We start from the raw sequence: 27,407 nt of genomic DNA, 5'->3' as shown, positions 1-27,407 counted from the left end.
TGCAACCCAGCCTGCCCACCAGGCCAGCTGGACCCTGGTGGATCTCCCAGTAATCCTGGTGCCTCTCTCACATTGTCTGTGGCCATCACCTCTCTGGGAAACCCCAGTAACAAGTGGCAAATGGCTCAGGGCCTTGTGTCTGTACGTGGGTGGCAGGGGGAGAAGAGCCACTGCTGTACAGGAGATTCCTGTCACACCTGGCTCCACTTCAAATTCAAGGCTCACCTCGTCCTTCTGGGGTGGTGTCAAGGCCTTAAGCAGGTTGTCTGCTCAGGAGAGTGTTACTCTTGTAACACTAAATGAACACTAAATATTTACAAATTTTAACAAGTTTGTCCTGTGTTTTCTGATACTGCTCTCCACACACTGCTCTGCTTTCAGTTTGCACAGTGACTGCCAAGGAAAAGTATAATATTTTTTGTCCATTTCAGTATTAGCTTGTTTTTAATCCTCATAAACTGTCAGTGTAACTTTCACACCGAGTACTGCTTGTGTACTTATAACTTTACATCTTGGAACAGGGGAGACTCAGATTTTTTCCTATTTTTTTCAGTTTTGATGCTGACTACTCTGACCCTGCAGCAAAAAACCACTAAGGAATAACTACTATTAGCTAACTAATCTCTCTCATTTTATAGATGTGCCCCATAAGAGTTAAATAAATATGTCTACAAATATGGTCCATGAATGCCTACCCCAGGGTCAATATGCTTCATACCAAGTTCAATTCATACTAACACAGTAAGATTTTCTGAAGAATATGGTTGGATCAGGGACAAAGTACTCAATAACTTGAAGGATCACACTGCTGAAGAGTCTGGGTGACCATTCCAAAGCTCTTACCCAAGGATTCCTACTAAAATGCATGGAGACTAAGATACCAGTTCTTCACACTAATATTGAAGGTTGTGCCCTACATATGTTTTGCTTTTTTGGGCAACTGTTTCCAACTATAATTTTTTTGTTTTGTTTTGTTTAATCCAGATTAGAAACCTGCATTTTGATACAGAGAATGATTTTGATTTTGCTGAGTCTCTTTTTCTAGCTGAAATACAGACCCACTGACAAAGAATTAAATTGATTAAATAAGAAAGAGCAATCTAATGCAAAGAGCCAGCAGAAGGAAATACTGGTTCACACAACATACTATTAACCTGTAGAAATTGTTGCCATAAAATGGAATTAAACCCAAAAGCAAACATCAAAGCACAGACTGAAGGGTGTTTCTGAAAGATTTTGAAAGCATTTTAGAAAGGCTCTAAAACCCCCGGTTCAAGATTAAACTAATAATTCATTATTAGGAGTAAACAAAAGACAACAAGGTGAAGGACAGATTGTCCCCATCCATAACCCCCCTTACCCTTTTCAGCAGCATCCAAGGCTAGACACAGTAAAAGCCAGAATACAGTCAGACAGACTAGGCATAGAACTGGGAATGGCATTAGTATATTTATCTTCCCTTGTAAAAACAAAAATAAAGAAATTCTTGCAGAATTGATCTTTAAAGGTCTTTCTACCTTTCTGGTGCTTTTTCAATTCAGGGGAAAAAAAAGTTTATTGACACAAGGAAAGCTGTAAACTCTGCAGCCATAACTTTCACCCAGGTTTGAGGGGACTTCAGCTTCCCCACAGCTTTCAGTTTTAATGTCTCAGTCTCATATTAGAAATACAGTGCAAATAAAAAACTGATACATACCCCAAATTACATTTTAAAATTATTTTAAAATGAGAAATAAATTAAATTGCTATTTTTAATTGTCGTTGACTGTACTGACTGTGAAAATTTGTTCTGAAGAGCTTCTACAATTATCAAAATAACAACTCCAGCTGTTTTTAAGATACACTTCCTGTGAAGAAGGCAACTTACAAATTCCAAGGACTCAATTTTTTAAATTTCTTGACAGAATTTTTATTTTTATTGCAATATTGCCTGGACTTCACAATCTAGCACCGTGTCTTCACCCCCTCTGTTGTGCAAACACATGTGACAGTATTTTGAAAATGTCTGTCTCTAGAAAACCACTGAGGAAGCCTCGCAGACAGAGAAGAACACAGAGGGAACAATTGCAAAGATTTATTTAGCGCTTTCTGTGCTTGGCACTTAGAAACAGAGTTCCGTGCATAGGGCAAATCTTTATACAGCTTTTTTTCATACATATTTTACATACCATTTTTATTGCCCTCTTTTATATTCATAATATTGAATACCCCACTAGGCATATAAATACATTTATCTACAACACCTCACAACAACTCTCAATAATATCTGTATTCTGTTACTTGGTATTTGCATTTTCACACAACTTAAATGCATAGCTTGCACCAAGCTACAATTGTTTTCTTATTTTTAAAGGATTTGAAGAGAAAAAAGGAAAAAAAAAGAACAAGGGGAAAAAAAAAAGCAGAAAATAAAGATGTTAAAAGGTAATGATCTATTTGGTTAAACAGAGACCTTGTGACAGGTGGAAGGTTGGCAAATACTCAACCTCACTGTGTCTGAAATGCTAATGGTTTTCTACGGCAACTCTCGCATGCAAGGTCAGCTGCACTCCTGTAGAGCTCTCTTTTTTCATTGCTCTTCCCCATGCGCTCAGTCTGGACAGTTTCTTCCCACTGGGATGAGTGCTGTGGGACACACACTTTCCCGACCAAGGCTGTCCTCCGTTCGGTTTCACTGCATTACTTCCAGTCAAGTCAACAGGAGCTGAGCCCCCTCCCCCCATTCATCTTTCCGAAGTTCCATCCCCACTTCTGTCTGAGGCTCATTAGTGAGCTAAAACTTTTCTCTCTCCTCTTACTCCCATCTCCCTCTGCAGGTTGGATGCTGGTGAGCTCGACCTTCATAAAGAAACAGCCAGTTGGGCAGAGCCATGGTGAAAATGCAGAAACCTCTTTGGAAGAAGCTCCGGCCCAGCAGCGCCATTCCTGTGCTACAGTGGAAGAAGGCCCCACAGGTCTTGCCGCTTGCAGAAATGGGCTGAGCCGCTCCAGCAGTGAGGAACTGTCTGGGAAGGGGGAGGGCTTTAGAGCCATGCACAGCGCAGCTTCAGAGGATGAAGCCCTGGGAGACTGCCCTTCTTCAGCACCTGTGGGAGACAGCACAGGGAATGGGTCCCTCCACACTGAAAGCTCACACTGCTTAAAGCTTAAACAGTAAACTCAGCTGCTTCTCTCCAGCTTCTCATTAAAGTCATGCCCTCTTCTCTGCAATGTCCAGAAAAAGCAGATGCTCCATGCCAATCTGGAGGCCTTAGGCTACAACAAGCTGCCATGGCTGTCAAGTTGAGGCTCTCCAGAAGTTTCTGGGGCACACATCTAGATGGCTTATGTTCTTTTTTATCATTACAATACTAGTTCCACTATAAGTTTGAAGGCAAAATGGTACTGGGATGGGTTCACCCCTGGGAACAATGAAGGTCCGGCTGCCTTCAGTGCCAAGGAGAAGCATGGCCTGTTAGACCATGTGCACAGACATCTGTGAGGAGGAGCCCTGAACCGCTCCGTACTGTCTGTTGTCACAGGCGGCGGCCGTCTGCTGGTTGCTGGAGGGAGGGCTGATCATGTGCATGCCGTGATCCATCCCTGTGGAAAGGTATTGCCTCTCTCCAAAGGCCCCACTGGATGGGGAAGAGCAGAGTAAAGTGCTTTGGGAGGTGGTGAGTTTCTCTGGGCTTGCTGCCAGCCTGGGGGAAGCAGGGAAATTGTATCCATAGAGGTTGTAGGGATTGTGCAGGGAGAAGGCGTTGTAGGAGCTCTGCTGCATGTGGCCACCACCAAACATGTGTGAAGAGGAGGAGGTGGAGGCAGGGTTGCCTGCTTGCATGACATACTGAAACTGGGAGCTGGGGAAAGATCCCAGCTGGCCACTGTATGCCTCCATCTTGCTGTTGCTGGGCAGGGAGGAAGGAGCCGGCATTCCTGAGATCAAGGAGGGAGTCCTCTGAGGCATGAAGGTTTCGGAGGGCTGCGAGGCAGAAGCAGTGCTGCTCTGCAGCCGGTTGTAGCCCCCGTCGCTCAGCCCTGGGTAGCTCTGCAGTGCTGCCATGTTGCTTCTGGCACACGGAGGGTAATCAGACAGGTTGAGGTTGCAAAGCTGACTCTCCCGGCAGCCAACATTGAAAGTGTTGGGGGCCAGATGGAAGGCTGGAGGAGAGCAGGATGGAGAGAGAAGGTGAGAAGAAGCAGATGGTGATGGGGTCCCTGTGCTGGAGGTGGTCGGGGAGGTCCCTGTGCTGCCTCCTGCAAAACAAAACACATGGGAGGATGTTCAGCACCCAGAACCACATCTGCATAATGAGATGGTCTCACTGAAAAACAGCTTAGTTTAATAAAGAGGCAAGGGTGGTAAAATGGCCGCTGGAAAACTCAGCCTTTCTTGGCAAGGGCCCTCACTTTGTTAATAGCATCCCTTGGTCTTTCTTTCTTTTTTTTTTTTCTTACAACTTTGTTTTTCAACGGAAGTTTTATTCCCTTTTAAAATGGGAGAGGGAAGCAAGCCTGCCACAGAGTAACCCAAGGCATTGGGAAAAGCTGCAAGGAAGCACTGCTCCATGACTCAAGAGATCTGCCATTTCCAGGCATCTTTGTCTAGTCCTTTTTAAGGAAAAAAAAAAGTAGTTTCTCCTCTTTCCTGGTCTGCAGGAAGACCACCAGTCAGTGAACTGTATGGTCCCACTGCAAACATGCTTTATCATCTGCTCAGGGGCTTGTGGTGGGAAGTGGCTGAGAGCATGTTGGACTTCTGCACCATTCAGCATTTTTGTCAGCTGGCTCACGGTGCCGCGGGGCTGATTCAAGCCAGAAGTAACACTAAAGTGAAGGGACACAGTTTCAAGCTATATCCTGCTCCAGAAAGTGCAGAAAGGGGATGTGTCAGGATTTTCAATCCTGTGCTTAAAATTTAAAAGGGATTCCATATGTTGTACTACTGGTGTTAACAAAATACTGATATATATGCATGTCAGTAGTATCAACGCATTATACAATATTTATCCTAGGAATGATGGAATTGACCGTTCTGCACAGCAGGGATGCTCACATGTTCTGACCTGGGAAAACAATACTGTGTAATAGTACCAAGAATGGTAGCAAACTGAAAGTAAGTGATATGAAGAAGATGATGGCACAATTTTGAGCTTGAGATTATTTATAGGCAACAGTCTGAATCGGAGGAAGCTTCCTTGAACAACCAGGAAAATCAGTTTTGTGCATAAGGGTATTCAGTTTTCTGATGTGAAATCTTTTATTTTCATTTGATTATTCTCTTTGTCTGAGATTCCCTTTCAGCATTAGGGCAACCAACACTGGAGACTCTTGTAAAAGGATGGAAGAAGTGCTGGTGAAGAAATTTGACCAGGGAATAAACAAACCCAGAGGAACTGGGAGGCAGCATTTCCAACAAGGTAGAAGATTACACATGAAAAGCAAAGGGACTTGAAAAGATGGTGTTAGAGTGGGCAGGTGAAATTCACCAAGGCAGAGATTGCACACTGAGAATCAAAAACAAGGGACAGCTTTTTCTTGTATCACCTTATGGACAAAAATCCAGCAGGATTTTGAGATCAGTCTAGGTCAGCTGCAAAAAAACTGGAGAAACTTAATGAAGTGTTGTGTGATGAAAAGAGAATAGGTGATGCTAGTGGTTAGGAGATGCACTAGGAAAACAGGTTCTGTGTCAGTATATGGTGGTGAGAATGAAAGTGAGATTATATCTGACTCTTTCTGACACATCTAGGATGAAACAGAATGGGCAGTGAAAATGTAACCTTGAGACATTAATAATATTTGTGATTTTTTAATTAAAATTTTTTTTGAACCCAGATTCCAAAAAAAAGAAGAAAAGCAGCATTGGGTAAGCATAGCCTGAAGTGATTGCTGTTTACATAGGCAACACTAACAAAAGGCAAATTTCTATGTTGCTGAGTCAAAGCAGTCATTCCCATTACCAGCCATGGGGAGGAATGCTAATCAGTTATTGCTGAGCCACTGACTCTTTTTGTCACTCATTCAGAAGCATAAAAGAGAAGCATTGCATCAAATCTCCATTAAAGTAAATGAGAGAAATTGAATTTCAAATGCCATCATGGACCCTCTTCATTCACTTCTCAACAATACCGAAATGCTCAAACTTGCTCACATATTTTATCTCCAGAGTTCAAAGGCTTGCTGCATAAATTTCTAATTTAGCATTTATTTTAAAGGCTACATTTCTCTGGTTCGTTTAAGGCCTCTGACAGACAACCTCAGGCTGTTTTGGCTGTGGTAAGTTAAGATGGTACCTCCTCCAGCCTTTCTCCCTGTCTCTCTTTTACAGGTTGTCAATACTACAGTAGGGTCAGCAGAAGGGAAGGTCAGCCTCTACACGAGTAGCTCAATTGCAGCCTGTTTTAGTTGAAATTGCTGATAAAGGTGAGATTGAACTGAGGCACACAACTACAGACACCCATTTTTCTGTTAGCCCTGCTGGAGAGAGCACAACATGTAATGGGGAGGGCAGGCAGACAGCTGAATTCATGTATCATCTTCTAGTTATCCAAGCCCAAAATATGGAGGTCGAATAACCACAAAACAAATACAGCACAAATTGAGATGTATTTAACCCACAGGAAACCTGCTTTTGACTCTTTACACCATATATTTAATGAACAAACTGCAGAAAGTGACTCACTCGCTGACAGTGTCCAGAGAATAAGTAAAAATGGATATGTATATATGTATGAGTATTTAATGATCTGCTTGAAATAAAATACGTAGAATAAATTATTAAATGCAATGTCTTCATTTCAGTCTTCCTTTACCCCATAGTTAACCTTTAAAAACTCAGTAGGAGAAAAGTGCACACACCAGTTACCTCAATCATAAGAGGCTTTGGCTACACAGAGTAAAAGTAGAGATTGCATATTAGCAATTCAAGGCTTCCTTAATGGTTCCAAAACTGAGAATTGCACATTTCAGGTCACCCCCAAAGAGGGACTGAGTGATTCTGCTTTGAATAATCCCTATTTGCAGGCCAACAGGAAAACCCTGAGGCGACAACACAGCAGTGAGGAAACAAAGTAAAAAAGATTTTTCTTTTTCTCTGTTAACTTCAAAATGATGAGGAGGTAAGAGACCCATCAACGAGAGCAAATGGCAAACTTGACAATTGTCTTTCAAGAATGCTTTGCTACTAACACCAATCACAAGCACAGGACACATCACACTTCTGCTGCAACAGAGCCTAATGCAGAAGCAGGAAGTTCCTGATTATTTGCAAAGCAATCTTTACACCTTTAAGTGGAACAGGAAATAATACAAAGCAAGGCCTGTCTCAGCTCATCTTCTTTGGACCAGCTCCACTCTGCTCTGAAGGATATTTCTTAGCCATCTTTGCTAGCAGCCCTAAGTATGGGCCATACACAGCCTGGTCTTACGTGAAGTTGTAATTTGGTCTGTAGCTGTTACAAAGTCAGCCAAGTACCCCTAGAGATGGCAGCAAGCCCAGCAAATATATCCACACCATACCACTGTCTTAGATACACAGATGTGTGTGTCATTTTAATGGAAGGCATGGATAGAAACCAATCTAGTTAAACTGATACACAAAACTATGTTTAGGTCTGGTTTAAGTCAACTGAAACCACATTTAAGCAAGAATAAAATGAATCCCTCAATAATTCTCCTCTGTTCCTTTTCTCTACCCACTGTTATCTCTGGGAATAGTTGCCAACACCAAAAGCATTTACCAGTAATGTCACAGTATCTCTCACCTCCACACTTATCATGATTCCAGAGTGATTAATTACTATTTTGACTGGCCTCCAGAAGATCATTTTTTGGCTCTGCAGACATTGGTCCCACCTACGTGTGGTTATCAGGTCACATTTGTATAAAATGGAAGGTTCAGAACTTCAAAGGCCCCTCCTTTGTGTCTGAACCCTGCCCCACATGGCAGGAGAAAGTGTCTGTCCTCACAGTGTCCTGCTATTCTGTCCAGGGTTTAGCCAAGCAATGCTGTCAACCTGAAAGGAGCTTGTTCTCTGGGCATAAAAGTGATAACTAAGTTGACCTTATCAAAAGGACAGGAGCATTTTCAATGAGGGGAACTGGAGAATGATCAAGTGCAAGAGAAGTCAAAATTTGCAAACTGGGTCCGAGAAGTAGGGAAAAAGAAGAAGGAAATCATGGTGGAAGACAGGGAGACCATGTGGAGAGGGTGGGATATAAAGGCAAACCTTCCTCTTCTTGCCAGCGTTTCCTCTTGTGACACCAAATAGAAATGCTGTCTGTGCACCAGTGTCAGATACAGGCCCACAAGGCTTAGGGAAGAAACTCCAGCTTTTCCTCTGGGTATCAACAAGAACTGCCATTAAAATATCATCTGAAGTAGCTTATGACTGGTATTTCCTTCCTGTCTCGTGTGTCCATCCAAGCCTCAGTAATAGTGCTGTCATCCTGTATGTGCTCAATAAACCCTTGCTTTTGCTTTAACCTAGGCTGAGCTTGTGTTATGGACAATTTCTGGGCAAACTGCAGCCCAAACATATGTGCCTTAAAATGAGGGGTTTGGAGTATTCTTGAACCATTCAGCTTGACAGGGCATCTGAAGTGCTACAGGGACCTCTTCCACAGAAGGCAGGTCACGTAGAGAACTTCTAACACTGCAGTGTAGATGGAAAACACATCTGCCAGCAGCCAGCATTAGCCAAAGGAGCTTTCTGGCAACAGCAAGACAGTGGGGAGAGCGTCAGTGCCAAGGGAGTCTGAAGGAATTGTGCATGGAAAATTTTCTGGGATCTCTTTTACGAATGACACCATACTATTCACTTGACCCACAACTTATCCCAACCTCCTTTATCTGAAAGGTGCACATAAATCAAACTTCGGACTCTGCAGCATATTTTCCTTGCCAATGTTTCCAGGCATCGGATACTACCATCACCTGCAGTGCCTCCGTACAAACCTCTCGGTCCCTGAAGTCCTTGCTTAGTGCAGAGCTGCTGTCAGCACAAGTTACCTGAACATGAATGCCATACCCTGTGCAATGGCAGGATCTCACCAGACAGACAAAAACTCTAGAGCAGTCTGGGCACTTGGTCACAACCTGCAGTTCTCAGCATGGCTTGTCTCAGACAGGGATGGCCTGGTACTCATTGTCACATTGCAAAGAGATGTGGCTGCGTGTCCTCAGAGCTTGTGCCTTACTTTCTAACAAGGATGGGAGCAGCAAGGTGGTTTGTCTTAAGATTTTACATTTTGATGGGTCAGGCAGCACAAAGTTATTCTTTGAGTGCAAGTGCTTTTTAGAGAGCTTAGCCCACACCCACCTACAAGCTAGTTTATCTTGTGGCCAGACACAAACTGCAGGGTCAGCACGGCCACTCCACAGCCTGGAGGCTGTGCTGAACCCACAGGACAGTGTCCAGCCCACAGCCTCAGCCAAGCCATCTCCTTCCACCTCCATATGTGAACAGGACTAACTCAAAAGCCAGATGCTTGCATTGATAGGTGCACAACCTCCCCTATCCACCTCCTGGAGGAGCCACAGCCCCTCCTCTGACACCTGCCCGAGATGTTGGCATCTTCATCATGTGATAGGCAGATGTCCAAGCACCTGAAGGTGCAGGAGAAAGGGACTGTGGCCTCTAGTCATTCACCTGGCTCACAGCTCTCCTCCTGGCACTTAACTTGAGTGAATAAGCCCTCCTGAGAGGCAGTTTATATTCACTTGGGCACAGAGCCATGATAATGCAACTCTCCAGCTTTCCAAATGGAGCTGGCCAGAAGCTGGCATGTGTCTGGCCAGAAAGGAGCACAGAGGAGCCTGTCCATGCAGATGTACTCCAAGGCATTTCTGAAAAGTCTGGTTTTTGTGAGGATTCTACAGTCTTGGCTGCATATGTACAGGGTCTTTCTAAAGCACAGGAAAGAGCAACTCTTCCCAGTGTTTTGCAGTGTTCTATCCTCGGACACACCATAAATAAATTTAATGGCATGCATGCAGGAAAACAAATTTGAACAAAAAGGTAAATCCCATTCCTATTCTGTTCATTTGTACACACATGCACAGTAAGTATGGCACATGAAATTTACTCTCTGCCTTCCTTCACCCTTGGCTGCAGAGCAAAAATTAAATTTGTTAATTGCCCAAGGATGGGAATCTGAGGGAGTAATGAGGTCAGGAGGGAGGGTTTGTGCAGATTGCCTGACTGATAGATTACGAGGCCAGAGTGTGCCACTGTAATTATCTGATCTCATGTCCTTTTGGAGCCAGGCGTAGCACAAACCTGGATCCATTTCTGCTTCAAGCAGCACATGCCTCAGTCCTGCTTGATGCCTACAGACATCTAAATGCCACAATATCAGGTGTCACTCCTGCTTTTACCTATCATGGCAACTTTTTCCTTGCAAGTATAATTGGCAGCCCAAGGTCTCTGCTCCCATTCCTAGCTTTCCAAAACTCAAACCTAAAACCTTCAGAAGGACTAAAAGATTCTTCATCACCATTACTACTCCTCTGAGTTCCTTCTTTACCTCCTTGGAAAACTAAATGTCTTTGATGCCTGTTGTCTTCTCACCAAGAAAGAGCAGGGCCACTTGGTCTGTGACATGCTGGACTCTCTCTTCAATCCTTCCCTATTTTTAGGAATGAAAACTTCCCACTTTTGTGGGAATGAGAGCCATTTCTGTCTTCACGGAGTGTAGCTGCCTTTTTTTCTCTCTAGAGCCCTTGGCCAATTATCAAATTATGAATCCACTGTTAAAATCTTTAAAAGGCCCAAATGAGTCTCAGAACCTACTGTGTGCCAAGTTGCTGGGTTGTAGAGGAAACATAAAGAGTGCTTTGTAGTTCTTTGGGATACAGCTCACAGAGCACATTAAAAAATATATATATATAATTACAGCAATAGATTTAACGGGGAAAGTATGTACTGTATGGCACAAAAGTGAGGAATGAAAGGAAATTTTGGTTAAGGTTAGCAAATTACAGAGAAGGACTTTTTAAATAAGTTTGCCTCAAATTAAAAGAATCACTGGAATTAATGGTAGATCTAGAACAACTCAGAATAATACTTTACTTCCCTTACCTCTTACAAATTTCTGCAATGTAAACTGAGCAGTCAGAAAGTTAGAGATAAAACTTGCCTCTGTCACCCTCCAAGATAAAATATTTTCAAGACATAATGGTAAAAAGCAACCTTTTTTTGTAATGTGGACAAAAAGTGCAATTCAGGACGTGATTTCCATTCCCACCCATATCCAGAGCTGAGACAAGACAGCTGAGGAAAAACGTCAAAGTACTGTGGCAAGTTCAAGGAACATGTAATTTTCTATTCATAACAAAATAATGTGCTGCTCTGAGGAAACTGTGCAAATCTTCAAAGTGTCATTGCCCACCTCCAGTTATTCATGTGAAATCTGATCACCACTCATCAGGTAACAGAGACTTAGGCTTCAATCACTAGAACTCAGGGTTAACACCTCTCCCAAGCAACAAAGTACTTCAGGCTCCTTTCAGGTCGTGAGGAAGTGGCACAGACTTTGACATCCAGCTTCTTGTGTCACATCTGGGAGGGTATTTTAATTTTTCAGTGAAGCACCAAAAACGTCCCTTCTCTAAAGAAAAACTTTCTGCAGCTCAACCTAGAAGAAGCTGGAACAGTTTGTTCCCTGGTGCTTTGTTTAAATGAGGCAATCTACGAGCCATTTGAAGTATGCAGCAGAAACCAGCACTTGATCCCAATAACTCTGGCAACAACTGCTCTGTTTCCAATCTCCTCTTCAAGGTCAAAAGAATCAAGCAGATAATTGAGTCCACACCCAGCTATCTGACCTCTGCCAATAGCCTAGACTGTACAAAATTTATTTAGAAAGGGAAGCAGCATCCAGATTATCCTGGTGGCATTGCTGACAGAACTGATGGCAGCCTTTGGGAGGCAAGGGGCCAATCAGATGAAGTTGTAGGTGGTTCAACCTCCCGTGGCATAAGCAGCTCCATTCCTTTGGGAGACACTAGTTTTGGGATCTAGGATCTCAGATAAAGCCAAAAGGATCTTAATATTTATTTACTTCTTTCTGCCTGTGATGCCTTCAGATGAAATTCTGGAGGTCTCAGTCTTCCTTCCGCTTGACACCAGTACACATTTGTGTGTTCAGGATTTTGTTTTCATATGGGTGCAATCAGGGCAGCTCTGAGCACCACCCCCATGGGGAAAGAGTATTATACCAAGTGAGTTACAGGCAGTACAGACAAACTTTGGCAAGACAGAGGTGAAGCTTGCCCAGAAAGGGTAATGTTTACTGACAGAGAAGCTGGAAAAGCAGCAACACCTCGGGCTTGGGGTATCTGTCTTGCATCTGCTGATAGCCCATGCAGGCTTAGGGTCTGTCTGGAAACATCGTTACTACAAGAAAACATTATTCCTTTCCAGCAGTAAATGAGATGCTTGAATCTCTTCCACACGGAGGAGAGGGAGCCTTTTGTGCGTATCCTTGTTGACACATGACTGCAGGGTTGAGATATTCCCCTCTTGGAAGGAGACAGTAGGACCTGTACTCAGTCAGTTTGTGCATGCAAGCTGCTCTAGAGATAGCACCAGTTGTTTTGCAAGGGAGGAACACACCCCTCTTTCCCTCCAGTACCCTTTTAGACAATTTTCAATGCTAATCTCAAGAGCCATTAACACCAATTTTGCAGACTCTCTAAGAGGTGGACTCTCTACTCTCTACCTCCAGCCCAAGATTAATGAAGATGCTCAAGTTGATAGAGAAGGGATTGAATCTACTGGATCTACCCTTTGGTGGAGTTCCCAGCAAAACACTTATTCAAGAAAAGAGCTCATTTGAAAGGAAAGCTGCCTTGAGAGCTCACCAATCAAGTTTAAGATGTTTGACTCTTGCAGATTTGCTATGCATCTGTCAAAACACTCATTTAATGACAAAGTGAATTTTTATGTGCTGCAAGCCTATGGATAGATCATATCATGTGACTCTCATATTGGTCCTGAAATTCTGCTTAGGAAGCACTTCTTCCTACCAACTGCCAGGGTACTTTTGATTTCACTTTTTGATAAGTCAGCAGCTTTTGCAGGAAGGATTAGATACTGATCACTCTTCTAATATTGCCCCAGTGCCTTTTTAGTCTCTACGTCCTTGCAAAACTTAGTCACTGATAGTGATCCACTCATCACAATATCCTGTGGGAAACTGGATATCACATAGGAGCCAGCAATAGCTCTTTTTACTCTTAGTGACATAATGCAGAGTTACTGGAACTCTGATTTTCTTTTTTCCCTTCTCTTTTTTTTTTTTTATGTTCCCTTTTAAAATCAAGAAACTGAGCCACAAATTTTTTAATAATGAGAATCTGGATGAGGTTCAATCTAAGTTTTGAAAATATATTCCAATTAAAGACTTTAATAGATTCTTGGCTTCCCGCACATCTCATTGCCATGTGCATTTAATAATCTCAAGCCCCCTTTCTTGCTAGTAGTAGGTAGACTGTAGCATGGGTGATACCGTTCTCCAGAAGGTCAGCTGCTCCTGAACTGCCATTTTCTGAGCATTTTGTGCAAAGGTTGATCTGCTGGGATTGTGTCCACCATGGCGTTCACTCTTGTGAAGCTGCAGATACTTTTGGATTCTGCGCTCCAAAAGAGAGGTTTTGTTCTCAGTTCAGGGGGCTTTCACTAACTAAAGCAGCATGTTCTTTCCCTTGGTAGGACAACATGGTGACCACTCAGGTCACAAACCTGCAGGGACTTGCTGATGCTCTGTCCTTCAATGCCAACACGTGAGACTAAAGCTCATGGACCACGAGATTCAGCTGCACCAGGCATCTGCGACTGGGTGCGACATCAGACTCTCCAGTTTACATGGCAGCTGAAACCTATCATTGTGCAGGTTAAAAGTTATTCAATCCCTGCGTGAAACAGCTGCATCCAGCACACCAAGTATCGATTTTGGTGTGTCACTGTGGCCCTTGCTCCACATAAAGCTTGGGCCAAACAAATGAGTAAGGTGCTAGGATGTAGGTTGAATGGCAGAAAGGATAATGTGGAAAAAAATTGTAATATCTTTAGATAATTGTATCGTGTGGATCTGTCTGGAATACTCCATGCAGGCTTGTGTTTAAAGAAGCAACTAAGAACCTGGAAAAGTTCCCACTAAAAGAGAAATTGAACGATTGGTGCTATTCACTTCAAGAGGCACAGAAGAGGGAGATAAAAACCTGTAAAGCAATTAAATGTATGAAGAAGGTGGATGAGGGGGAACATTTCCTTAGTTCTTAACACCCCACAAAAAGAGATAAACATTTAGTTAGAGCAGAAAAATTAAAGTCTCTTGAATGAAGCATGTTTGCCTGCTTGCAGGTTACCAAGCAATCCCAAAAGTAGCCCTTGCTACTTTTGTCCCCACTTTGCAGTATTTTGGGGATTTGTACCTCTTAGGAAATGCACTAATTCATTTAGCTCTTTATAAATTAGTATTAACTAATTAATACTGGAACCAGTAATATTGGGATTGTCCTCACTGGCTGGTGCATTTGTAGTCATCAGCTTTGAGATCCGTCAGCTACTCATTTCACAATACACACTAACTTTTCCAAACTGGTACGTGTGGCAATAAATTAAACGCTCTCCAGAAAATCACCACACCTATACAGTTATTTTTATCAGTCAAATCTCTAACTTAGGCAAATAATTCAGTTGGATTTGTTAGACAAAACCATTTTGGAACAGGCAGATGGCATTTTTATTTCATGAAAAAATTACTAAGTGACAAAAGAAAAGCCAAAAATGTGTAGAAATCCATAGCACAGAAAAAATTAGCTTGAAAGCAAGGAAGACACCATATTTATGCTGCTGATACCCCAAGCTTTTGCCCCAGAAAACATAATTTTTCCTATTACAGTAGGATGGATCCGTCTCTAGAAAATCAAAACTGAATTCCACAGTTCCTATGGGGAAATTGTTCCAGCACATCCTTAAACTTCATGTAGCTGGAACCTACTGTATTTTTTCCTATCACCACAGACAGCATCTTATTTTAATACTATTATCTATTCTTTCCCCCCTCACAGGCTGAAAAACCATGGCTTGGTCCTCATCAATCCTAGGCATGTGGCCACTCTTGCTGCCCTCGTCTCTCTGCAGTAAGAACTCACTCCTCTTTAGCTGCAGTGGACAAATCTACTCCCTAAAGTCTCCTGTAGCCCCCATGCAATTTCCCAACAAACATTTCAGGGGATAAGAGGAAAGCTTGCATTTCCTCAAATGTTTATTCAGAAATGTCACATATTCACCCAGCTTTGGAGAACACAGTGGGATCTAGAATTAAAGTATCAGTTTATTGAAATTTAACCCTGAAAGTTTCTAATTCATAAATCTACAAGGGTATGAGATAATACCATGCAGCTCAGAGCACTGAAGCTCCAGATGGGGGAGAGGAGGAAACTCTGGGGCAAGTCACATCCATGTAAAATCTCAGAGGATCTGAGGTGCAATAGTTTATGCTGATGTCAGCTCTTAAACAGCAGTGATTTACTCACCTGTCACCCAGTTCATGTGCTTGACAGCAAGGAGATGAAGAGTTGTGCACATGATATATCCTGGTTGTCTTACATTTGGAGGGAAGAATCACATGTGGCTTAAAGCCACCTCAGCAGTTTTTGCTCTATCTGCTGGCAATTCTGAGGACTCCATACCAGCATATTTGTCCTGGCCTTTGGGGGCTGTCCCAGAAGCCAGAAATTAAAATAGAGTGTGTTTGTACCTTGGCTTTGCACCTATTTTTGAGACCAGGGGTCAGCTTTTTACAGCAACTACTGGAGAAATGAGCACTATGAGGGTTGGAATATTTCTGATTTATTATCTTGAGATCATTTCACGTGGCCAAATGCAGAGCTAAAGCCCTTTTTTGTAATGAGTTATTAGGTTTTGAGATCAACCTGTGAACACCACTTCAGTTAAGGGCTGCCCTAGGCTTTATTGTCTGTGGTGCAGTGGTGGTGGTCTCCACAGAGCCTGCTGGTTACAGGGTACTGGCTTGCTTCCTGGTTTTTCAGCTGCCGAACTATATTATAACAAGCTAAAAATACATTAAATATTTTCCTTTCCTAGTATTACCTTACCACGTAAGCAGTAGTTGGAGTTGCCACTAGGATGTTATCTGATAACTGAGGGGAGGGAGGCGGGTGAGCCCGAATAGGGGTGAGACACTGGGGAGAGGCGGCTTCAGCGACTGTGACCAGGAGGAGAGGCTGTTATGTTTCTATTTAGATGGGTGGTGAAAACATTTCTAAATGCCTGCTTTAACCCATCTCTGACCACATGCCCACCACAAGTGCTCCTCGACACAAGCCCATGAGCTTCTGCAAAATCTCCTCTGCCCCATGCTGTGCTATTCAAGAAGAGTTGGGTGGTCATGTGAAGACCATGCATGGGGAGTCTAACAGAGATGGCTGGAGTGTGCTCTGTCCTACTCCTGTGCTGTGCCATCAGAAAAATTATTTAGCAGGTGACCTGGGTCCTGGGGTGTTGCATGTGGAACTGGCATGGGGGACAGTCAGCAAGCAAGGAGAGATTCCTGTGCTGGACACCCTTCTGATTCTGCCTCAATGATGGGCAACCCCAACAGCCATGGCTGCTTCCCTGCATCTGGAGGAGAACACACCATCCCAAGGTGGATTAAAGATCTGGAGGGAAGTTTTGGGGATGATGTCAAGCTTGACTGTGAGAGGCTAGAGAATCTGCTACATAGGGCAGGCACTTGGTTTTGATTGTTTAACCTCACTGGTGTCACATTTGAACACCATTTTGAATTATTTCTTTTCTTGCATGTACGTTGGAATAAAAAAGTATCAGGCTGCTGCCTTGATATCTCTTTCTCAGTGATCACTGTGTTTTTAACCAGAAATAGCTGCACTAAATTGAATGGGGAAGACCTACCCCTGCAAAAAGCAAAATAGCAACATGGCCTGAAACTAGAGATGAAAGCCCTACTTAACAAATGAGATATGTAAAGGGCAGAAGCTATGAAAAGACAGAGCATGAACAAGTGGATAACACTTGGCCAATCCAATAATTCCTCCCAGATTCTTACTGGCAGAAAGTGTCTTCAGCAAGGCAGCATGACCCCAAAGGGAGACACATTCTTGGTCTCCTAAAGCTTCCAGAGGACACCCATCCTGTTCCCCATGTGTTTCCATATAAATGGCAAATTTAAACTGTAGATGGAGAACAACATGTCTGATGGGGTGAGCATTTCCTCAGTCTTTCTGTGCTCTCTTCACATTTAACTGATACTGTGTACTTGGCCTGCGTTGCTCAACCCTACAATCCTTCCTGCTCATCCTTCTAGCTCTTAGGACTCTAGCTGTAGGGAGACCAGGGAGCCCAAGTGGTTCCATTGCACCTCATAAGGCATGGCCTGTCCACCGTTTCCATCCCCCTCTCTCCTCTGTGACCTTCAGCCAAGAGCTCAACAATGTGTGTGACATCCCCATTCCAGTCACTGGACACACAGAAAAGTGCATTGCTGCTCTTATGCCCTCTTCTCCTTCTCTTCCTACAGCTCTTTGCAATCCCTTTGCTCGCTCACCTTGCTGCTTCTGCATGGTAGTGAAATCTTCAAAGGTGAGAGTGCGCACGGGGGGCCTCCAGAAGGCGTAGGTCTCCATGATGGCCTCCAGCCCCGTCCTGTGCAAAGGAAAGAAAACAAGGAGTGAATAATATCAATCAGCTGGGGATACAGGCACTGAGGAAAGAAGGCTCTGACCTTGCTTGGCAGGCTGCCAGTGGCCACCGGCAGGTCACCTTGGCATCTGTGAATTCCTCAAGTGAGCCTTCCCATGCAGGTGCTGACCACAAGAGTAAAATGAAATTTCCCCAGCCTGGGATTTCAAAAGCTCCTAGCAGTCTCTCAATGCCTTTTTCCCTTCTAGCAAGAATCTCAAGCCTTCTGCCTGCTTTGCATGACTGTCAGCTCCTCAAGGCATCTCAATTTATCATTGAGTGGCCCTCCACACTTTTTGGATGTAAGCTGTCATGCAAACAAAGGAGGCCTGGGATTCAGACTATGGAATCAGAGAGATTTTGTGAATTGCCTTTCCCTGCCACTTTACAGTTCTGGGCACTGTTCCGAAGTGCTACAAGAAGCCATCAAAAAGGGAATCTTATTGGTTTTGGACTTTAATGCATAAGATGCTCTTTCTAAAAGATCAGTGGTATATCTGCCTTGAGTCCCTAACTTGCTACAAAGACTTATCAAAGAAAAAAAGCCAAAAATTGAGTGAGAATTTTTCTTCTTGACAGTCTGGGGTCTGCTGGAAGTCTCTTAGTGCCACGGGCTCAGTGAGGACATAGGTGTATTATGGGAGTTTCTTCCCAGGAGAAGTTCTCATCAGTAGAAGCTGCACACTGCTCTCTTCCCCATTCCTTGCCTTCCCCTGCCTCTTTTCCCACAGTAGGTTATAGCCCTTGCACTGACTGAATACCAGTAGAGATTCTTCATCAAGTGCGAGAACATATCCCCTTTCAATGCAAAAGGCTCAACATCCCCAGAGCCTCTCATCAGATGCTGAGCTGACACCGCAGCTGCCTTTTGCTTCTGAAAATGTCTTTCTGCACGTGCCTCCACTCACTCAGTTAACTTTCCAAAGTCTCCCCGGAAGCTTGGATGCTTTAAATACATTGGAGTTGGCAAACCAAACTCTGTATTTTAAGAGGAGGTTTAGAAGAGAGGTTGTTGCATGGTGTTTATTAGCTGTTAAGCTGTTAGAAGTAGAAACAGAAGACATCTCTGCATAGCAGTCTCACACTAGTGCTGAGCACATTACAACAAAACTATTTGGTTAATACAGTGGCCTCTGCCAGCTCATGGAGCTCAGAGGCAACAAGGCAGGGCAGAATTTGAACCCATCTGCTAAGCTGGGCTCTGTGTGCAAAAGCTGCCCTTCGACTACCGGTACCACCCCCAGGATTTCCTCTGCTCCCTGTGTGTGAAAGTCACACATGTTCAGACTCCATCTGCTTCTCAACACACACAGCCAGGAAGAGAACAGTACCTTTTGTGCAGCCTCATGAAACGATCCCCAGCGCAGGGAAGACTTTCTGGTACTGTATATCCAGGGGGCATAAAATGACCTGAGCAAGTTGCAATGCAACCAGACCTGGTGTTGAAAGGACCTGCCTTGATGATTAGAACCACGTAATATATCAGAAATGCAGACTGAAAGTTTCAGCTGTGCTAATCCAGCTGCTCTGTGTCTGCCACAGGATTGTGTGGGGAAGCAGGGAGGCCAGCTCACTGAAAGCAGCGGACCACAGTCTGGCTCAGTCCTTAGAGATCCCCAGGTACACAACCCAACTCTGCACCAGCATTGGGCTTCTAGCTCTGGTCTCACAATGCCCTTCCAATGAAAACCAATCCCTAATGGGAGGTAGCTCATGGAGACACTAAAAGCAGATTAAAGCTATTACCCCTGCCTCTCCCTGGAGCCTACATCATCAGCAGCTCAGCAATTGACTCACGATTCAAAGTTTCTTGTTTTCCATCTACCACTTTCCACTGTATCAATACAGTTCTCACAGGTACCATATAATTTCTACTTCCAAAAGAAAAGGGAAAAAGAGAGTAGCCAGGATATAATAAAAAGAAGCAATAAAACAGTATATCAGGAATAATTTACTGCTTTCAAGGGTTGGACTTGACTGTGAGCTGATAGAGGGTAAATGGCAGCACTGAGAGTGCCAGAGCAGCTTGTAAAGCTGCTCTATTCCTGCCCTGTATGTTAGGGAAAGGAAAGAAGTCAACACCAACAGGGACCTACCTCCTCCTGCTCCAGGGGAGCAGTTCTACAACAGCCCCCTTGCTGTGAACACAGCTCCTGTCACCCTTCCCTTTCCACTCCGTGACTGCTGGCAGCAACACTGTGGCCTTGCCCTGCAATGCTGAGGGCAGTGTGGTGTCACAGGTACCTGAAGAAAGGATGTCAACCTCCACAGCAGGCTCTTCCTGCCCCAAATGTGAGTCCTTTACTCCCCACAAGTATGCATATGTTGAACATGTGTATAAAACATCCTCTCTGAGCATGTGGGTGACAGAGCTCAAAGTTATGTCCACTTCTCCTATGCACAAATTTAAGCCTCTATATACTAGACCAGCCTGTTTTCCTCATTAGTTTGTGGGTTTCTTTTTTTTTTTAATCTTTGGTTTCTGGTTTTTGGAGCTCTTTTTCTCCATGCAGAAAAAATGTTGTGGGCGTTCTTGAAATAGCATCTAAGCAGAACACATCCTTACTGAATTTACACATCCTTCCAGGCATCAGACAAGATCCATGAGACAGCAGCTTCCTATGCTAACCTGCTAGGCACCTACCACACCATGCATTGAGTCTTGCAGAAGAAAAACATGCATTCACACTGAAAACCAGCTCTTGGTGAAAAGGCACACCACCTTTGTGTACTGATTTTACAACCCTATCCCCAGCCTTTCTTCTGTCTGCAACGTATTCCTACTTTTGAAAGAAAATGTTGAGGTGATGGGGTGGGAATCAAGAAATTTAATCCCTATCAACTCTAATAACCGTGTCTCCCATAGCAGTTTATGACATTGGTGTGCTCTCTAGTCAGCAGAAATACTGGAGTGCTATTCTGTGTGTGTGTTCCAACCCCTAACAAGGAAAAGAATCCCCACCTGGCCAATGAAGAGACATTTTGGGACAATAATAAATGCTGACAAAAAAATAATTGTTTTCAGTGTTTCTGAAAAGTCAGGAAATTTGGAGGGCCTTTGCTGAGGGTTACTGATACCAAGTGTGCTGAACATTATCCATGTGGCATCTACTTTCTCTTCCAAAGAACTGCACTGAAAAATTAACTTCAAACTATCTATCAGGCCATAAACCCTTCCCTCTCACACCATCTTTATGAAGGAAGTAAAAAAAAAAAAAGTATCAGAAGAGGTCTCACTGCCAGCATTTTTTTAATAAGGTCAGTCCTTTTAAAGGTATCCAAAATTTGCTCTCTCTTTTTCATTCATTCTTTTATTTTTAGTGCTATAAAGTTTTAATAATAGGCAATAAATGAAACAGTTCCATTGTCTGAAAAATGAAACGAGCTATCTGTGCACCTCCATAATCCATCCCATATGGCTGATCTTGCCATTCCCACTGCACATAGGATTCAGGATGTCATTTCATTGTTTGCTGGGGAAGCCAAACTATTGGCTCCAAGTGCCCTCCTGGCTCTCTTACCCTAGACAAAAGCTCAAAGCGCATTTCTAACACAAACAATTGTTATTCACCTCAGCTGCCCACATCTGAAAGGAAAATGCTGGTTTTTCCTTCATCCTAGGGGTTTTTTCTTCCATCACCCTGTTGAGTTTCCTGACTGTTGTCCCTTCTGGCTTCCTCCTGGATAAGGAGCTCCTGCAAGCATCACACTGTCAGATGAACTTTACCCGGTCTCCAAAAATAGTCTCTGTGGCATTAAACCTGCACCCTCACTACCCAAACATTTGGCTAGCTGAGCTCCATATGTCAAAAACTGGTTTCTCAATCTCTTGAAGCTCAGGAAAGCAACCAAGTAATAACCTGCCTCATTCATACATTATGTGGGTATCCTTTCACCACCAGGAAACTTCTCTTTCAACATCGGGAACTTCTCTTGTTGCGTTTCTACAGATACTTTATGTGCTTTTGCAAAAAGTGAAGAAGGCCCAAAAATTGGGTAGAGGGAATCTCTAATAAATGGGACCAAAGACTTGGCCTTTGAACACAGGCTACCTCCCCAATCCAACAAGGCTAATAGCTGGGTTGCTGGACACTGCTGCTTAACATGGTTTGAGTGCTCAAAGACTGCAAAACATCTGCGAGCTGCTGAGCTGTTTCCATGCTTCCCTCTGAACCACCTCACTGCTCCTTCTCCCAGCTCAAAGACTGGGGCAGTAAGGGCTGGAGAGAGACACTCATGAAAATAACTGAAAGAGATCCAAGAAAGGATCTGGGGAAAGATTTCTCCCCCGTAAGGATACAGGCAGTTACATCATGATGGCATGTCCCCAGAGCAGCAGGGTCTTAGCAGTCTCTTGCCCTGATGAAGGCAGACCACAGTCATAAGGAAATAAAGGGGAAGGCTGCAAGATGATGGCAGTGAAAGATTTAAAATGGCAGCTAGTTTTAAAAACAACAGTCACCTCCATAATTTCTGTAGCAGGAGACAACAGTGAAGCAATAACAATAAATAAGTGGAGGAAAAATATCCATTTCCATTTAATGGAAGAGCCTCAACACAAAGCAGAAAGGAAATGTCCTAGGAAAGAAGTGGCTTAAAAGTTCCTCTTCTTCCACCATGCTGTGCCTTTTCCTGGGGGTTGTTTCCTCCATCCTTTGCTGGCAAACTCTAACCATGGCTCTGACTCAGCAACAAATGTCACTGGAATGGGATGTCCTGGAGCTGCCTCAGAATTCTGTGTCTCTTGCTGCTGCCACACCTTTATTTTTTCTTTTAAGACCTTATACATAAAACCTCTTGAAAATATACTACTCACTTGCCTGATTAGCAAATGGCCCTTCTCAAATTACCCTATTTCTTTTGCAAAGGAGACCTACATTTTCAGTGGGACCTTCTCCACCCACAGTCTGATGCACTGCAGTTGACTGAAGCTGTGGGAAGGACGTGGGAAGTTGCAGAGTACCACAATTGTTTTTTTGACCAATGATCCTAATGAGATTACAAATTCACAAGGGAAAGAAAAGGCATCCAGCACAGTTAAGAAAAGTCCTATTTGGAGAGTCCTTTCCACACGCAGCTTGGACCTTAATGCTTTCCTCCCTCCTGTGTGAATATCTATGCATGTGTCCTCAGGGAAGGAGGCAGCTGAGCATGAGTGTCCTCCCCTAGCTGACAACAGCAGTGCAACTGCAGCCAGACCCCTGCTTGTGAGGCAGGCGCCTGACTGCTATATATGCTTGCAAATACCTTAGCCTGTTTTTTTCTTCCTAAAGCCTCAGGCTGCTGCCTTTGATGTGTAATACCTTAAAGATTTTAATTCCTCTTTACATCAGCAGAGAGCCTTACTGAGCCCTCCCCACAGCTGCAGCCGTGTAGCAATTTCCTGCCCTTTCTTAAATCAATGAGCTACAAAGATCAGTAATTCCCAACCTTTTCAGGAAACTGTCCAAATTCACTGAGCTAGGACCTTATTAATGCCTTCCACATTAATATAGCCCACCATGTACCTGGAACTGCATCAATCCCTCTCCCAAACCCAGCCCCCAGTGCAGCTGTATCTGTGCACACGGGGAAGATCTCGTACCCAGGACACACGTTGCTTTCACCACGCAGGAGAGGAGAGCAGAATAAAAGTTTCATATGCCTCAAGGAGAACTGATGATCACAGTGAGGATTAAATGAGAGTGGCAACATCTTTATGCACAACTTCAGTAAGAGGAGAGCAGAGGAGCTGAGCTAGGGAAGTCTCTAGGCCAGTTAAATGCCTTCTTTGTGATCATGGAGAGGGTAGCATTAAAATGAGTGGTGGAAAACACAGGGCAGTTGCCCATCTATGAACACTGACCTTGCCAAACCTCCTTACGAAGGAGACAGAAGTCCTGGTAAACACAAACAGGAGCACACAAGTAAAAACTGAATTGCAGTGCCCATGGGGACAGCAAATGAGGGCTATGCACATGACTTCTACTCTGGTCTGCACACTCAGAGCTTTGCTTTACAACCCTGGGCTTTTTGAAATGTAGTTATATGCGTCTAATTGCGTAATTAAGGTTTAAAGCCTTTGTCACACTGATTTAAAGGATACCCTCATCATTTAGGTCTGCAATATTTAGATCTGCTGCACATTCTGCTGCAGGATTCATGAGAGGCAGAAAAAGTTGAAACTTTTTTTGGATTTTCTTACTCTTTTTTGATAACGCTGTAATGTCTTTTACTAATACAAGGGGGGGTTGATTAAAGTTCGCATTTAACTACTGTGCTGTTAAAATAAAACTTTTTCCAAATAATATTTAAGGTGTTCTACGTAATTATTCCATAAAAATCATGACAAAAATCAAGCAACATGGTCAAAGTGAAACAATTGGACATTGCTGGAGAAAAACTGAAATTGTTTAAAACTAGAACATTTTTGCACTTTCATGCTGCACGCCTGTGAGAAACTCATTTTTTCTTCTAATGTAAAGCAAGCATTTGCATTCCGAGTTTTGGCATTTCCTGTGAAAATTAAAAATAAAAAATGCCCTTCAGCCAACCCTACATGTAATAAAGAATAATTATTTTGCACAGTGTTAGACTGTAACCTATTTGTCTGTTTTAATATCTGCAATCCCTCATTTTTCTATCTCTGTTCTTCATTTTAATTTTTTAAAAATTGCTTTTCTCAGCTTTAGACACATGCCCTGTGCATTCATCAGGGAAAGGAGGGAAGAGATCAGTCAGGAAGCACAAACAAGCTTCTGTTACCTGTTTCTCCCAGAATCTCTGAAACCTTTAGCAAAGGGGTTTCTGTCAATTTTTAATCTGGTGATCTAAAAGGAAGGAAAAGAGAATTAGTTGATGTCTTTGATTTTTTTTTCTTTCAAAAAATGAAAATCATGGATGATTATCATTCTTGCCCAAGCCACCTGTACAGTGATCTTCCCTACTTATTTCCCCAGACCTCTGTTAAATTTGCCCTTCCATTATCCATGAACAGATGATCTGCTTATCAAAAAATGGCACCAGAGACAGAAAACATGTAGCATTAGGAAACCTGGCACAGTGCTGGGGCTGAGAAGTTGTTCCTGAGGTAGCAGCACACCAGGTGCAAAGCCCCAGGAGCTGTAATTTACCAGTGGTTGTGTGGTTTGGGAAGCAGGCACACTGCTCAAGTTTGGCTGCTATCTGAGTTATCTCAGCCTCAACACTCCAGATATCCAGCAGCTGGATGGAACTCATGGACCTTCAAACAATGCTGAAGAGAAAAGGCAAAGCAAAGCAGAGGCTACAGCCTCAAAGATGTCAGATGCCCACCCAGTCACACGTACAAGCTGCTGTTGTTCTGGTCAGCATCTGGGTGGCCCTCAAGAGTTTTCTGGTCTGGAATTTTTTTTTTTTTCTTTTTTGTTTTTTTCCTCCTCTAAGTAAAGGAGGTAACAGCCAGACTGAGTGCTTTGGGGCAATCTTCCTTCCTGTTTTATTTTTAAGCATGAATTCCATGTTGGTAAATATGGAATATAACACCAGGATTTTGACCTTGCAGCCTGTAGTATTATACTCCCTGTTGGCTATTGTACAGCCTGGTGTAGCATAAGAGCTTTCCTCTGCCAGCCTCACCTTGTTCTAGAGATTCTATCTTTGGAATGAAAGGAGAGTGAGATCTCCAGCTCCTACCAAATTTGAGGTGGTTTTGCTGAAACTGCTCAAAAGGGACCAGTTTAATACAGTCTGATCTGAAGGGGATTTGCAGGTGTTTTGCTTCTGTCAGAACCAAGCCCTTACTCTGGATATTAACCTCAGATCTGGAATGCAGCTCCTATTTTTGCAGAAGCTTAATTTGTGAACTTAATTTCCGCTAGCCTGACTTTGCAGCTGTCCTGGGACTTGTGTGTACAGAGACAGATATGTTCTGTGGAGGATGGAATTACAGCAGAGGGAATCCCTGTGGTGGATTTGCTAACATTTTACAATTGTTTCCAGAGACACTTCCCCCAGTAAGGCAAAGCTTTACAGCCACTGGAGGGCATGCAGGCAGATTCAGGGGATTTAAATTCGGTTTTAATGAAAAGGTTTCTCCAGTCCATCATAATCTCCTTACTGGTATTATAAAAATGTGATTGTGTCCCCCAGATTTTTTTGAGCTAAGTCCCCAAACGTTTGGAATCCAGAGAGACAGAAATTTCAGTGTTTCTTTACAGTGAGGCAGCTTATGGTGCCAGGCCCCAACAGGGATCCCTCCCTTAGCCTCTCCCTCCCTGTGTAATTATGTCTTATAAGTCTGGTCATTAAGGATGAATGAGAGGCTTATTTCCCATCATTTCTTCTCCTTTCCCTATCCTCTCTCCTTGTCTGATCTACAGTTAAGATTTGTGGAGTATCTGCGTTTAGGCGAGGGGGGGCAGAAATTTCCCATACTGCAGTGGTAGCAAACCCACCACTGTGTTGCAATATTTTGATCCATTTTAGATCCTGATTTAAGTCAGTTCAAGGGGACCAGACTGAGAAAAAAAGTCGGGAGTCATGGGAAGAAAAAGAAGCAGTCATGGGAGCACTGTCTGCACGCATGGTCTCTTACATGTTGCAAAATAAAAAACTTTATAACATTTCACTAAATTGTCAGAATTCACAGTTGTTAAAAATTGGCTAAATATTGCAATCTGCCTTCAGCTGATTTAATATGGGTCTGTCCTTCAGTCCAAAATTACTAAATGAAGTCTAGTTTAAGAAAAGTGTAGATCAGTAACAAAGTCGAGGTCCCTAGACAAAGAATCCTGCTGCGGCAACATCTTTTCCTTACGGTATCTAAAGTCAATATTAAGTCCCATCACTGGGAGCTGTGCAAGTCCTGAATCAAACAGAAATTATCATAAAATCACAGAATGGTTTGGGTTGGAAGGAACCATAAAGATCATCTCGTTCCAACCCACCTGCCATGGGCAGGGACACCTTCCACTAGACCAGGTTGCTCAGAGCCCCATCCAACCTGGCCTTGAACAGTTCCAGGGATGGGACACCCACAGCTTCTCTTGGCAACCTGTTCCAGTTGGAACCTGGAACAACCTCACCCCCCTCACAGTAGAGAATTCCTTCGTAATATCTAATCTAAACCTATTTTCTTCCAGTTTGAAGCCATTCTGCTTCCTCCTGTCTCTACATGCCCTTGTAAAAAGTCTCTCAATTTTTCTTAGAGGCTCCCTTCCAGTACTGGAAGGCTGCAATTAGGTCACCCCAAAGCCTTCTCTTCTGATCCTTACTTACAGTGGGAAGCATTTTGCTTACCCAGTCCCCATCCTGCTGTCCATCCACTCAAGAGGTATGAAAAGAAAGGACTCATTCATCTGAAGACTGAGGCAAAAAAGTTAAGTACCTCAGCCATCTCATCGGTCGTTAGCAATTTTCCAGCACTGTTTATCAGGGGGAGATACACTTTCTTTAACCTTCCTTTTCTGGTTAACTTACTTATAGAAGCCCTTCTTGTTATTCTTTGCATCCCTTTCCAGGTCTAGTTCCAGCTTTGCCATGGCCTTCCTCACCCAATCCCTACATAGGTTAGCTGTCTTTGTCTCCATTGCCTGTGCATTTGTTTCTTTCCATTTGGTTTGCCCAGCAGGTCCCTTCTCTGCCATGTTGGTCTCTTGACTTCCTTGCCTGATATCTTGCTCCTGGGGGATGCTAGTTGTTGGCCTGTATGGAAGACTTCCTTAAAGTCAAAAA

The 27,407-nt window shown here is 43.4% G+C and overlaps 1 protein-coding gene across 4 annotated transcripts in view; it reads right to left on the bottom strand.

Moving 5' to 3' along the window:
- Window positions 1-3,435: 3,435 nt before the first annotated feature.
- The window catches only part of TBX15 (T-box transcription factor 15), an 88,670-nt gene continuing 64,698 nt past the window's right edge, over window positions 3,436-27,407 (bottom strand). For all 4 annotated transcript variants that reach the window (XM_069019141.1, XM_069019153.1, XM_069019171.1 and 1 more), the window contains exons 6-8: window positions 24,459-24,523; window positions 17,581-17,678; window positions 3,436-4,239 (exon numbers count right to left, since the gene is read on the bottom strand). In XM_069019141.1, coding sequence (XP_068875242.1) covers window positions 3,455-4,239; window positions 17,581-17,678; window positions 24,459-24,523 — 948 coding nt within the window. In that variant the 3' untranslated portion in view covers window positions 3,436-3,454. The remainder of the gene's footprint in view (window positions 4,240-17,580; window positions 17,679-24,458; window positions 24,524-27,407) is intronic.

The sequence above is a fragment of the Aphelocoma coerulescens genome, chromosome 1, assembly GCF_041296385.1.
Source record: "Aphelocoma coerulescens isolate FSJ_1873_10779 chromosome 1, UR_Acoe_1.0, whole genome shotgun sequence".
In the NCBI taxonomy this organism is placed as follows: domain Eukaryota; kingdom Metazoa; phylum Chordata; class Aves; order Passeriformes; family Corvidae; genus Aphelocoma; species Aphelocoma coerulescens.
Note: the sequence above shows the minus strand (reverse complement) of the source record. Positions and strands in the feature narration are given on the sequence as shown.